General features: G+C 36.2%; 2 protein-coding genes across 2 annotated transcripts in view; both read left to right on the forward strand.

Moving 5' to 3' along the window:
* The window catches only part of LOC108972591 (SUN domain-containing protein 3), a 2,164-nt gene extending 1,865 nt beyond the window's left edge, over window positions 1–299 (forward strand). The window contains exon 5 of the mRNA XM_018939227.1: window positions 28–299. Within this exon, the coding sequence (XP_018794772.1) occupies window positions 28–58 (31 nt within the window). The 3' untranslated portion in view covers window positions 59–299. The remainder of the gene's footprint in view (window positions 1–27) is intronic.
* A 2,417-nt stretch (window positions 300–2,716) lies between these two features.
* The window catches only part of LOC108972631 (protein real-time), a 36,556-nt gene continuing 24,538 nt past the window's right edge, over window positions 2,717–14,734 (forward strand). The window contains exon 1 of the mRNA XM_018939298.1: window positions 2,717–4,149. Coding sequence (XP_018794843.1) covers window positions 4,087–4,149 — 63 coding nt within the window. The 5' untranslated portion in view covers window positions 2,717–4,086. The remainder of the gene's footprint in view (window positions 4,150–14,734) is intronic.

Genomic DNA, 14,734 nt, shown 5'->3' on the forward strand with positions numbered 1-14,734 from the left:
AATTTTAATTATTATTTCACCCGACAGCATTGCAGTCTATGGGCGTACCCAGAAATGAGCAATAGTTGACGCGTTGTCGAACAGTATAAAACTAAATGGCTAAAGGCTTTAAGATCACCCACATATTTATAGGTTTTATCCCTCATATGGGGTATATAATATACATATGTATATAATATACATATGTATATGCGGTAAATAGTATTTATTACAACTTTTTTATGACTCAGGTAAAATATTTGTTAAAGAAAATTGTTAACTTTTCTTGCTTACACTTATGTTTCGTATATTTTTTACACCATTATAACTACACTGAAAAAAACAATATATTCTTTTTTGCATAAGTGCTATGTGAATTGTATTTTTTATAATTCGTGTAATTTATTCCGTTAAAATATATTAAATGATGATTTTAATTTAAAATTGATATTTTTTTATTAGTTTGTCTTCGTTTGTTCTTACATACGTATTTATAGAAAAAAACTACAATATATTATCTATATTTATTTATAGAATTTTTTTTTATTTTACTCAAGGCTTTCACCGTCTGTACCTACTATATTCCTCCATTTTCAAGATATTGATCTAAAATTTTGTACACATCCTTTTCYCTTYAAGAAGCTACTCATTTGTCGAAATCGTTGATATCGGACCACTATGGCATACAGCTGCCATAGAAACTGAACGATCGGAATCAAGTGCTTATATGTAAAACKTYTTTATTTCACCAGATATCTTCTTGTAATTTGGCATAGCTTGTTACCTCAAGCATCGCTACAATCTGTGATGCAATTATGCTGATCGGACCACTATAGCATATAGCTGTCATACAAATCGTCCGATCATAATCAAGCTCTTGTATGGAAAACTTTTTTCTAGACGAGATAAGTTCATGAAATTTGGTTTGGATTACTAACCAAGGCGATGCCACAATCTGATATAAAATTAMTCAGATCGGACAACTATAGCATATAGCTCCCATATAAACTGATAGGCCAAAATAAAGTCTTTKTATGAAAAATTTATTTATTTGACAATATATTTTGACGAAAATTGTCACTTTTTCAAGGCAACGCTACAATYTCCAAAAAAATTGTWCAGATCGGACCACTATAACATACAGCTGTYCTACAAACTAATTGATCAAAATCAAAATAAAATTTTTTTTCAATAATACAATATTTAGCTATGTATATACAAATAGTATATACGTACAAAAATTAAATTCTTTTTAAATTCATTAAACAAAATTTTAACTTTAATTAATWACAATATTTTATTAGCTGTATACAACACTTTTATTGCAAATACTGGGAAGTGATWAATGCATACACACAGTATCTATGTATATTTGTAACAAATACATACATATGTATGTATCTATGTATCTACAGCTACCAGCGCTGGTAACAGCTGTTCCGCTGCCAAATCCCACTATTCCAAACAAATGATTGATGTACATTTATCTCATACATACATACATATGCCTCGTATTGGTGTAAAGTTGTTTAAATAGTTTGGGTATTTACATAAATGCTCACATAGCTATGTACATACAAACACATCCGAATATTTTGGAACGAAGTGTTCATTAGAAAGTGGCGAGCGTCGGAAGTGTTGAGTGCGTGTGCTGGTCTCTTTATATAATTTCAAAGTAAAAATGTTAATTTGCAAAAAATAATTATACAAACATTTATTACAAAGTGTTTATTATAGTAAATTACAAAAAATATTTAGYAAAATTATTATTTTGAAGCAGAAACGCTTCGAGGAAAAAGCCAATTGTTGGGCAGAACATTGCAAGAAGGCTTTTTTTTCTACTTTTTTGAGCGTTGTGAGAGTTTTTCCAATGAGAAGGCGAATCAAATCTCGCTCATTCCAAGTGCAAGCACATAAAAGTGGTAACASATCGGCGGTTTGAGATGCAGATACACACAAACACAAATGTATCGGAAGATGCATACAGTGACGAGAAAAATAGTGCAGTCAAGAGAATTTTTTAATAGTAAAAAWATGAAATTTTCACTTTTTTGTTAATTTTTTCGTCCAATACCTAGTTTATGGACATAAAATACGAYTTTTTTCTTTTCATTCGACTACTAACTAGAATTACGGTGCCTCCATAGCTTGTTGCCAGATMATACGAAATAAACAAATCAGGATACATTTCTTTGATAATAGTTTTCGCCAGATAACACCGAAAGAACTTTCGAAATTTCAGTTAATCMCCTTTTTTATAATAATTTGAAGGAAAAAATTATATTTTTTGCGGAATAAAACCGCTAAATTGTTATTATAAAATACAAATCGTGAACAAAAGTAAAAGTAGCTCTACGGTGATAACTGAAAACTAAGTACAGAAGTATTTGAAAATAATTGGTGCAGTAATTCTGAAGTTTGAACCTTTCAGAATCATCGTCGATTCGGTTTGAGTTTGCTTAGCCGGAAATCATACGGAGTATAATCAATTTTTTGCGCAAACCGAAAAGAAGYAAGTTTTTGCCCAACAAAATCCAGCATTATAAAGCAACCATCGTTAAAATCGAAAAATTCACTATTTATTGTTTGCMAAATCACGTTTCTCTTGGAAAGAAATAAACCTTTTGACAAACAGATGATTTGCAATTGTTATAGACAGTCCTACCAACCAAAAAAATGRACCTTCTTCCATATGATCGTCAATTTTACAATATATCACAATTTCACTTTTCTCTTTAACCTCGTTCAACTCTAATCCCACTTTAATAGTGGTGCTAACAATTACCTCACCACTGTATATAAAAATGTATACATACATGTTTRTATGTATATGTTTGCTGAGCGCTTGCGAGAGAAGTCATAAATGTAGGTTTTCCAATCAATGAACATGCATACACAAACRCACATRCATGCCAATGAGCAGAGCTGTTAACAAGCGAGTCAACTCACGGCTGCCTACATTTGCTTTCTACCAGGCGAACGGCGCGGACGCATTCAACTGCAGAAAGAACGCATAGTTTTGTAGCTACTTTGAAGTGCACTTCATAAGCAGAATACAGAATTGGATACTTTTAGTTGAGCTTTTGCGGAAACGCTAACAGAAAGTAAAATCCGAAATATTTACGAATACAAAACGGAATACAAACTAACGGTGGCAAAGTGTTTTCGTGTTCAGAGCGAAAGTAAAAAAGTGAAAAATTCCAAATACATGAAAACAAATATAAAGTAGTTGAAAGTAAATACACCTAAGCGTAAGCGATACACACACACCTATGCATGTACGTACGTRTATATGTATGAACAAACAAATAGTGGCAGAATAGCTGTGCTCATTGTGTAATGTCTACGAACTCGCATTAAAGTGCCAAGGCAAAGGGTTAGCCTCGTTCACCAGCAGTCCCTTAATGAGTTCGCAGGCAAAACATCAAAAGTTGCTAACAACAATTACAAATACAAAATAATAACAAGAAGTAACTAGCRAACTAGACCAACCAAACAAGTAGAGAGCAATTAGCGGAAATCGATTGCGGGCGCTGTGAATTTTSTAAAGATTTCTTAGCCAGTTGGTCTAAGGGTCGGGGCGGTCGTTAGCCTTCAGCAGCGCTCACTCACGCACCACAAAGAGACAGTCAACAAAGCAGTCAGCCGTCAGTTGGTCGGCCGTTGGCGTCTGACAAGCTGAAATTTCGTTTCTCTTTTGTGCATTTTTCTGCTCGTTTGTTTTGTTGAAGGGCTCACCGCAAAGTAAAAATAAAAAAACTAAAAATTGAATTACCAACATGCGCTTTTGTAATTAGTCTTTGGCAGCAAAGTAATTTTGTGCACGAGGAAGGTACTAAAACGAAGGGTCCACTAAACACATAAGAAAATAAACAAAAATAACTAAAGAATATTGAAAAATAAATAAAGATACAAAGTGAACTTACTTACTTAAGAAGTGCTTTTAAAAGAGAAAAGTGTAAAAGTACACAGTAAACCAACAACGAAGCACCAGCACCACCAAGAGCTTAAGCGCCAGCTTAACGATTCTAAGAAGCATCACATTCTCTGCACATTTCGGTCAACAGTGGAGAAGAGTGTATACATTAACGAAAACTCTCAACAAAAATGGTGCAAAAATTCCAATCGCCCGTTAGGGTCTACAAACACCCGTTCGAGTTGGTTATGAAGGTGAGTAATTACGGCCAATATGGCGTTGACATTAATGTTAAGGCAGTCTGACGTTATTGACGAATGTTCACCCATTTTACGTAATGTCTATTGCGTGGCGTGAATAATACGGTATTACCTAGATTAATACTGTTAATTTACTGGAAATTATGGCACTTTTTATTTCTGGGAGGTTATGGGTTGTTTTCCATGAAAGAGTTCACGTCTGTACTTTGTCTGCGACAATTTTGTATTCATTTATTTAATTAAATATATTTAAAAAGCATTAGGGCATATTATAGTTGAGAAGTTGTGAGCCAAGAAAGTATGAGAGTGATACAATAACGGATCTCAAGCACTTTCCGCGTTCCATTCTAGCGAAGTTAAAATTTTTCGGTGCAGGTTCCAGTTCACTTTAAAGTTTAAGGTAAAAGAACTGTTATATGAAAACACTCGTTCCTTATACTTTGTTGTTGCAATACCCTTATTGAATTCCAAATAGAGTTGACATATTGATATATTTAAAACAGCTGCGTCCAAAATACTACGGACTCTTCTATCGACAGTTTGACCGGTCGGAAGGAATTCGGAGTGCACCACATSTCGATAATCGAGGACAACTGTCAACATAACCTCGTTTTTTAACACGTATTTTTTCGGCTTCGGCTCACCTTTGCGACGATATTCTTTAGATTGATCGTCTGTTTCTGGGTCGTAAGCTTAGATCCAAGTCTGATCGCCAGTAATCATTATGATCATCAGTTGATGTTGATGGCCGTACTGGACGTGGTTCGGCGTCAACGCATTAATGACCATCATTGAAAACAATTATCACCGATGATACCACTGAAACTCATACCAACTTAGAAAAAAAATTTAACGAGCTGGTTTTCGCGCAAAATTTAAATTAAGAAGTGTTACTATTTTTAGTCCACCATATTAATCCCATCTGACCAATGTGTTGAAGGTTGACCGTTCCATGTCAAATTTCGTGAAAATATCTCGGGCGAATGGTTGAAAAAACTATACTTTTACTATGTTAGCGGTGTCTACGCCAATAAAGAAGACGAAAGACCTACTTATAGATAGTTTAATGGGTCGCCGACGTTTGCTTCTGCAAGTAACAAGCTTCGTGGCACGGTATAAATACAACAAACCTCATCTAGGCAATTAACCAATAGCATTCTCTTGAGTTTATTATTTGGTCTACTGATTTGTTAAGACCTAAAGAAAGTTCGCAGAAAAATCTCAAGCAATTCGAGTCCACAAGTTCCTTACTCCCATATATCGCAGAGCAAATGACCTCAATGAGATATCTAAAATAAGATGACATTTTCTCTCTTACATATCTACCCAAGAAAGTGTCGACAAATATATCAATATATCGCTTCTACAATTCAACTAGTTTTGACGTCAATTTCCTAGGAGCTAACCAAAACTAATAAAAATAGAGATGACAGTTTTTCCTAAAACATTTTTTCTTGAAATTATTTACCAGAAAAGTAAATTAAATACTGACTTCATGAAGAAAAGAAAAGTGAATTTGCAATTATTTTTTTGTTACTAAGTTTGACAGTTTATTTGACCCWCAACATTACGTGACGCAAACTTTCTTCTATTAATAAACTAAATTACTAAATTTGGCACCTTTTTTCGTTTGTGGGGTCAACCCCTGGCAACGCTAAATGGAAACATAATATTCCCTAATAATGAAACCAGGAAACCGTTTCTATGTTTATACACAGCAAAAGGGCCAGAAGAGGTAAAACATCAATTAYAGCGTCATTACATTGCCAAAATCTTGTTTGTCCATATTTAGCACTTAGCAAACACGTGAAATAAACGCTGTTATATGAAGGTAGCTAAATACCAAAAATAGCAAATATAAACTACCTCATTATTAGGCCATATATTTTCGAGAATGTTYTGATCATAATTTACACCAGTTGGCAACAGCCAAGGTTGCTTGTCTCTCAGCTGCTTTTGGTGTGGGTAATTAACATTGGTGTACACAGTGGACACAATGTCCACCAACGGTGTTTGCTTATATTAGGGTGATCCATTTCAACGCTCTCTACTTTTTTGAAGAAAAAACATAGAAAWTTCAAGTTTAWTGTAGAATGKTKTTCATCATTTGAAAGARCATACTTTGGCATTTATTTTTGGAAGATTATCGCTTATTACAGCTCGGTTAGTCTGTCCATTGAGTCCAATCCTCGATGACTCRTTCGAKCCTTTCGACTTGTAACTTAAAAATGACACGCTGCAAGTCCTGCATCGAATCGAGATCGACAGCATAAATTTTAGACTTTACACATCCATACAGGAAATATAGTAATGGTGTGATATCACACGATCTTGGTGGCCAATCGGTCGGCTCAAAACGTGAAATTATCTGATATGCGAGAAGATATGTGAGAAGTACCGACATCTTATTGAAATCAAATGTCGCCGAGATCGCGAACTTCAATTTCAGGCATCAAATAGTTGGYTATCGTAGGACTGTAACGGTTGCCCCTGTCGGTTACGTTTTCACCGGCAAGATTTTTGGAAAAAAATATAGACCGATGATTCCACCGGCTSACAAACCACACCAAACGGTTGGTTGGATGAAGCGGCGTCTCTTGGATMTTTTTAAGTGCTCTTCGCTCCAAATTGGGAATRCCAATTTCGCTTRTTTACMTACCCATTGAGATAGAAATAGGCCTTATCACTGAACAAAATTTGGCTCGAATGCGTCGAATGATTTTGGAACTTTCCAGGAGCTCATAGAGCGAAGCGATGYCGCTTRRGAAGGTTGAGCGGCTTTAGTTCTTGCACAAACTCTATTTTGTAYGCTTTCAATTTACGCCGGTCCSAGTTCTTGCGAAYCGTGCCGAATCGACTCTCCACGGTCTTCCTGCACGCTCTCAGCTTCGGCTGCTATATTTTCTTCACTGCGTGCTGGACATGACCTATTCGGTCGAATATTATATAATACAATTTTAAATGTTGGGTCTCTAGATGGGTGATGGTGTTGCGAATAGTACGCTCRGTAGGCCGATTATGTTGACCATAAGAAGTAAAGTMTTTYCATGATGAAATGCTAATCAATATTGAASAAAAATAACATGACAACCTGACACGAATCACGCCGGATCTGTAAAAAAAAGGCTTTTGAAAACAGCACCTCTAAGGGATCACCCGCTATATATATGTATAATTTTCTTTTTCAAACTAATAAATCCACATAAACTCTTTATATTGTTCTAACAAGCATGCTATATTACCCAGCAGCTAGTCAAGAGTCTCATCTCATCACATTTTCATATTTATCAGCTAAACAATGGTGATAGTAGTACGTACACACGAGCATATCCGGCTTTGTCGGCAGCTACTTGCAGCAAACAGTATAAGTGATATGTAAATTAGCTGCTCATTAAGATGTTTTCATGCAACGCCATGCATTACCATTATCTCATTGTCGGGAGACCAGTGTTGTAGGGAAACCAATTATTGTTGTTGCTTTGCATAGCATTTGCTAATTTGCAAATGTAAAATTTCTTTGCATTCCTTTTTGAATACTCGCACTCATAATTTAAACTTATTTTTACGTTTCGTTTAACGGAGAGTTGGCGAAAGGCAATCAACATACAAAAAAAAAAAAATACAAATATACAAACTTACAGCTACAATTATTATCTACATATTTGCGCAATAAAAGAGATTTAAACGTGTTACGTTCCAAGCGACGAATGTCGACAATTATTCAATTTGCCACTAAAAATGTCACTAACTGCAAATAAACAAAGCCGCATATATGYAACTTGTTTGTRTGTTCGTCAGATTTTGCAATTATTTGAATTTTRYGGTTTTTATGCGAGTGTACAGACATTAATAACRGCATATAAGTGCGATTAAGCGCACCAGGTGGGCTGCTCCAGTGCGTGAACGCGCCAGTAAGTCGGCCATAAACACACAATCGTAGACCTTCGGCCCACAATGTTCGTTATAGTTGTTGTTTATGAAAGACGACTGCGGAAAATTACGTAGAAAATATTTTTTATTTTTTACTTTTAACTTTTTTTTGTTTTTCGGTTTTAAAGAAATACACGTGTTTCCGTTGAAGAAATTACAAATTTACAGTTTAATAATACACAGTAGCCGTTTCAGGAGGAAGTAAAGTTGCTACATCGTTTGCGGCTTCATGTCTTTAGAATTGAGGTTGGAGGAATGAAGTAGCTATTTACCATAAATATACTCGTAATTAATAATATGAGAGGGAATTTCGTAATATATTAAAGCAAAATATCGCACTATCTAATCTYACCTTTTTTCTAGCCTCCTTCAGCTCCCTGTTCATACTTCTTATTGATTGTACTAGTCCAGCTAAAAATGTTGCACCGTTCGGATTATATAGACCTGACTAGCCGAAAAGCTTTTTCGTGGTATATAAACCTGACTCTAATAACAGCTTTTTCTTTATTATATAGACCTCACTACCACAAGAGCTTTTTTGGGTTATATGAACTTGACTACCGTAAAGTCGTTTCTTGGGTTATATAGACCTGAGTACCAAATAAGCTTTTCCATGATCTTGGTTAACTATACTATCTGATCACATTTGTTTCGAACCAACAAAAAAAAACATACTTAGATTTTCACGTATTTTATTACAAATCTTTATTATTGCCTTCAAAATACTTAGGCACCTGAGCCAAATATAAGCATTCTAACGCTTAATAGAATTTTCCATACACTTGCCATAACTGTTTGTTTAGGCTGATTGTGGAGTCTTCCTTTTTGTGAATTGGACATAAATTCCAATCGTCAGGCATTCTTTCGTCCGAGCTCCTTATCACTTCTTTTCCGCCGTGTTTGAATAGCTCGACCGGCAATCCATCGATCGCCGCCGCTTTGGTGTTCTTCAGACGGGTGATTGCTATCTGACCTTCTTCATCTTCGGTAATGAAACGTCTGCTCCATCGTCATAGATTGAGGAATCGGGTTCACCATCTGTTATGCTTTCACTTCCATTCAGCAGGCTGTAGAAGTGTTCCTTCCTTAATTTCAGTATACTTTGAGCATCAGTCTTAAGATCACCTCTAGGGGTTCTATAAGAGTATGCTTCGGTCTCGAAACCTTCTGTTGGCCGCAGCATCATTTTGTAGAATTTTCAGCAATTTTTTTGTGGGCCAGCTCATTGTACTCACGCATTTCGGTCTCTCTTTTCTTTTTTGTCTGCAAAAGCTTCTCGCTTCCCTTTTTCAACTCTGCGTATCTTTCCAATCGCACGTGTTATGGCCGATTTTAATGCTGGGAGGTGGGCAATCTGTTTTCTCTCCCCTGCGACTCTGCACTCCTCATCGTAACAGCTGTTCTTTCGTCTGTTCCGAAAACTAATGGTTTTGTTTTCAGTTGTACGTAAGCAGCTTAAAATGCCGTCCCATAGTTCCCTTACACCGAGTTGCTGATGAATGCTCTCATACAGGTGTGCAGCTTCTCAAGGTCGAACCCTCCTTGCTGCACAGAGGCGGGTGAGTATTTTCTGACAACAAGATATTGGTCCGAGTCAATGCTGGGATCTCTAAGTTTACGTGCGTCTAAAAMACTGGAGACGTGTCTTCCAACTACCAAAACAATTTGGTTAGTGATCCAGTGACAGACAAGTAACTTAATGAATTTTCTTATGCTGGAATCTAGTACTACAGATAACCGAATATCGTACCCCGGCGAAATCGATTTGCACACTCTGGCGTTTAAGTTGCCAAGCTCGATTTTGACATCTTGAYGGGGGCAGCTCTTTAAGCGCTCATAACAGGCATCTTTGGTCACATTGTTCTTCTCTTCCGTCGGGGCGTGGGCGAAAATCAGCGTTAGGTTAAAGAACTTCGCTTTGATGCGGATTGTGGCTAGACGTTCATCTACCGGGGCGAATGACAGCACTCGGCGACAGACTCTCTTCCCCACCACGAATCCCACACTGAATTTGAGCTTCTTTATATGGCCGCTGTAGTAAATGCCACAAGGACCTACTTGAATATTTTCTAGCTATCCAGAGGATAATTGGTCAAACACTGGGAATCGTGAGCCATATGTAAAAGAATCGTTTCTGCCCACTCCCAAGTGAATGCCAATCAGAGAACTCTCCTCACTTGCGTGAACACATACATATACAAGTATACACATACATATACTCTATAGACAGAAAAAAATCTATATGCTGAAATACTGTGAGATATTTAACCAGAGTTTCACAGTTGGGGGACTATTATAGTCAAGTGACTATAAGTGTTTTTCTGTTTCCTAAACTCAACAGCTGATTGTGGCCAAGAAAGCAGTTTTCTACATGCCGCACGCAGCACCCTGTGTGTATAGCAGGCAGCTTTTCGCTTATTTGTTAATCACTTTGCACATGCAGAGCATTTAATGAGGCAATTATTAGCGAAAAAATTTTTATTTTTCATTGGGAAATTGTATTTTTAAGCAGCAGAAAGAAGAAGAAAATCTCACGCAAACCAAAGACGCTGATATTGCATAAACAAGCTGATATATAACAACAAATTTATATAAAATAAAAATACAAAAACAGGCAGTTTGTTTTCGGCACTCACAGCTTGTTTGTAACGCCCACACTTTGGCTAAACGAATTTCCCAAGAACGCAGAAAGGATTCCAATTAGCGTATTTATCATATTTATTTTTATTTATACACTCATGTGCTAAATATTAACCAAATATAAATATTTGCGCATAACTAAATGCGAGCTTCATAAATTATCTCTCTTTACATGAAATAAAGCAATGAAAGCAACAACAACTAAAATGTAGTAAAAATGCCAAAAGGCTGAGATAAGAGTGACGCAAAAAACAAATCATAATTTTTTAGACATTTATTTGTTCTTGTTGTTGTGCTGCGTTTGATGTTGCTCTGCGTGTGACGTAAAAAGAACTCCCCTCAGCAGGCTTTCATCAGTGCATGAGTGTGTGTATGTGTGCGTGTGCGCACTTTCATGGTTATAGTGTAAGTATTTTATCGTCCATATGAGAGTTTTCGACATGAATATTAATATATAATAAAGTTATGTGAAAAAGTTTTGCCTCGTAAAAAGCAGGAAGCCGGAAAATTGTACAGAAATTGTTCGCATTTTGCTATAATATGCATAATCATAATACATAATAATAATGTAATGATGATGGCAAATTGAGGGAGCAACACACTCTGCCATCAAGTTGAGTTTTTTACACGACATGCGTATATTTACGTATGTACATAGCTAGATAATTGCGTGGGATATTTGCAACGGTCAGTGCTTTTCCATATTTGCCGAACGGTTCTGTTATTGACTCCCTATTTCTGCTGGGAATCAGCAGGAAAGAACTGAGTGTTAATATTTAAGAAGCCAGAATGTTCATGTGAACTCAATTAATCCGCTGAGTTACGGATGGTTCACCGAATGTAGCTGATACTGATATAACACCTCCTGCAACACTTCATTCCTTTTCAAGAACCGAGACACTAAATATCTTGGAACCAGTGCATTTGGCTGACCAATATACCCAATAATGGATAGTCGAAAAAGTCTTTGCGTATTTTTTCAATTGATGTCGTTGTAGTCCTATACCTCCAAGGCTACCAATCACATTTTGTCATACCATATAGTGCTGGAAAGGTGAGTTTATATGCTTCATTTAACTAAAAATAAAAATAAATTCGGGGAATTCGTGTTTTGATGAGTGTATGGTGGGATTGAAAAGGAATCATCCACAATGAGCTGCTCCATTTTACTGTCAACAACTGATGAGATTGATGCAAGCAATCGAAAAAAGGCCAGGACTGACCAACAGAAGGGTTTCGTCTTCCATCAAGACAACACTAGACCACACATATCTTTGATGGCTCGGCAAAAACTGGGTGAGCTTGGCTGGGAAGTTTTGATGCATTCACCATATAGCCCTGTCCTTGCGCAATCGGACTACCATTTGTTTCGGTCAATGCAGAACTCCCTTAATGAAGTAAGGTTGGGTTCAAGAGAAGCCTGTGAAAATTGCTTGTCGCCGTTTTTGGCCGAGTAAACGAGTTTTTTGTTGGAATAATGTCTCTAGCTAAAAAATGGCAAAAAGTGGGCGACCAAAATTGTACATATTTGGTACATTAAAATTCATTGTAAATATAAAAAAAATAAGTTGAAGTTTGATTAGAAATATGAAAATACTACTACCTAAAATACAACATAATACTATAAATATTTTCGAACTTTCGGTTGACTTTTATCGGTCAACATGTATGCAAGAAATCTTAATAAAATTCAGACAGACGGTCATGACCTAATCGAAACACTAATCATTTATATACATAGTTTATAATGTCTCCGATGTTTTCTTCCGGAGGTTACAAACTTGGTGGTAGGCTTAATATGCCTTTTTTAGGTTTAAAGAGCCTTTTTCAGTCGGCTATCCAAAGTTGTGTACTATATATGTATATATGTATATAGGCAATATAACAATGTTTAACTGGAAGTATTCCAGAAAGAAAACCTAGAATTATAGGTCTATAAGAGGAAGGATGATTCATGACTGTTGTTGAGAGGTCTTCAAAGTGAGTATTACTGATATTTTTGACTATRGTTAGCAAATAGTYGTATATTATTCTTTATAAYCATTYATAGTCGAGTTASTTTTTCATTGGTTTAYWTTTTTRCGTGGCGGGTCCCRAACTCATCGGAGGGGATTGTAWAACGTCAGCTAAAACTCACGCTTATACCAATATCTTTGATTCTCGAGGGTTCGCAAACTAAGGTTTGTCATTAAAAAGTTAAAAGTTGTACCGTCACGTTTGCACTCATTTTCCAGCATTATGGTTTTAGTTTGCATTGCTATTTTGGTTATATGCGATTTTTGAATTTTTCCACGAATGAAATTTTCTGCATCATTTAGGCTCTTTTTGTGAAATAGTCGATGAAAAATATACCACTTAACTTTTTTAACGCTTTTATTAAATACGCYACTGCCCTTAAATGTAGGCAAAAAATTTGCGTATAGCATACTTTTCGGCTCGAAATGTAACCGGTGATTAAAAAAAAACAAGTAAATATTGATAATGGCAATATAACAAACAAAACAACTTTTAAGTAAAATAAAAGTGATATTTCAACGTTTCGAGATGCACTTATTTCAACTCAACTTAAGCACTTTGAGGTCACGCTCTGCACACACCTGAGAGAATTTGTTAAATTTCAGCCATAAAACGCTCAATTGATTTCATTAGTCAAGTAAACGAGTTGATTGTACGAAAGCACACACCCGGGTATTAACACCTTCATTAGTGCCCCCACTTTGAACCACCGCAACTCTGACACTCAGCCCCCTGAGCCACAAAGCAAGCCCTTTTGCGCATGCAAAATTTTCAAATCTCACTGCGATCATCACGCTGCAGCCGAGTGTTAATTTAACTCAATTTAAGAGCGACTATTGTAGGCAAATACTGTACAGTACGGAGATGATTATTTATGACTACAAATGCGACGAGGAATGTGTGTGAAAGTGTCGTGGCTTTGTTGTCATTTGCTTTTATGTTTATATCAATGCAAATAGCGAATTCAATTAGTTGGATATGAGTAGTTGTTATTGTTGTGAGGCTTTGTGATAAAGCTCAGCCGCGCTATCTGACCACCACATCTGGTATAAACAGCTGCGGCTTGCCGACATACATRCACACATTGATATGTGAAAAAGCCAGTTCAAACTCGTTAAAATCGCTAAATGGAAAAAAATTGTCGCACACTCGCTTAACAGCTCGCAAAATTCGCAATTCTGTTCAATTTAGCGGCCCGGTCCTACGAGAGGGGAGGGTGGTGCATATGCCGTGCGCTTAGCACAGCATTTATCCAATTATTAGTAACGTAAAAGCGCCGAGCTGAGCTGTTGAAGCACGTCCAGCTAGAGAATATCGGAATTGCTGCTTTCAATAAACAAAATGCACATTAATTTTTTCTATTACTGATTGGCGGTTTGTGYGCCGTGCAAATKCCGYAAATTACGGTTTTCCGAAGCAAAACAATTGTAATTAATTTTTATTGTTTTGGAAAGGTKAGTGTGAGTGTGACTGACTGTGTGTGGTTGTTATCATCAGTTCATTAAAACAGCTAATGGCTTTTGCCGTTTACGCCTAAATTGTTTTTGTTTTATGCTCTAGGCACATCAACAATTTTCCAGTGCTGAATTTCGGAAATTTTCGCACGATTTGTGGCATTGATTTCGATAGCATTGAGCAACTAATTATTTTGCCACGAATTGCTTGCCAATCTTGCACGCGTTGTTGCACTTGTTGTAATTAAATGCTTTCTTAGCGTGTAATTCCATAGTTGCGTTGCCATTTCCTGCCATTTCTGGAAGTCAAGGTGCATATGTATGTACTATACACGAGTACAACTAGGTTTCGCTGTAGTGGGCGTATACGTAACATAAGAGTTCACTGTAATTTTGAAATGAACACTGCGAAAGTTTTATAAAAAGTTATTAACTTCCTGCAGATTTTGGAAATTTTGCGTTCTTGTATAATTTTTTTCTTTCCGTATATTGGATATTTTTTTTATATTTATAATAATAAATAATTAAAGAAATATGTA

The sequence above is a fragment of the Bactrocera latifrons genome, unplaced genomic scaffold, assembly GCF_001853355.1.
Source record: "Bactrocera latifrons isolate USDA-ARS-PBARC rearing strain unplaced genomic scaffold, ASM185335v1 scaffold_41, whole genome shotgun sequence".
Classification (NCBI taxonomy): Eukaryota; Metazoa; Arthropoda; class Insecta; order Diptera; family Tephritidae; genus Bactrocera; species Bactrocera latifrons.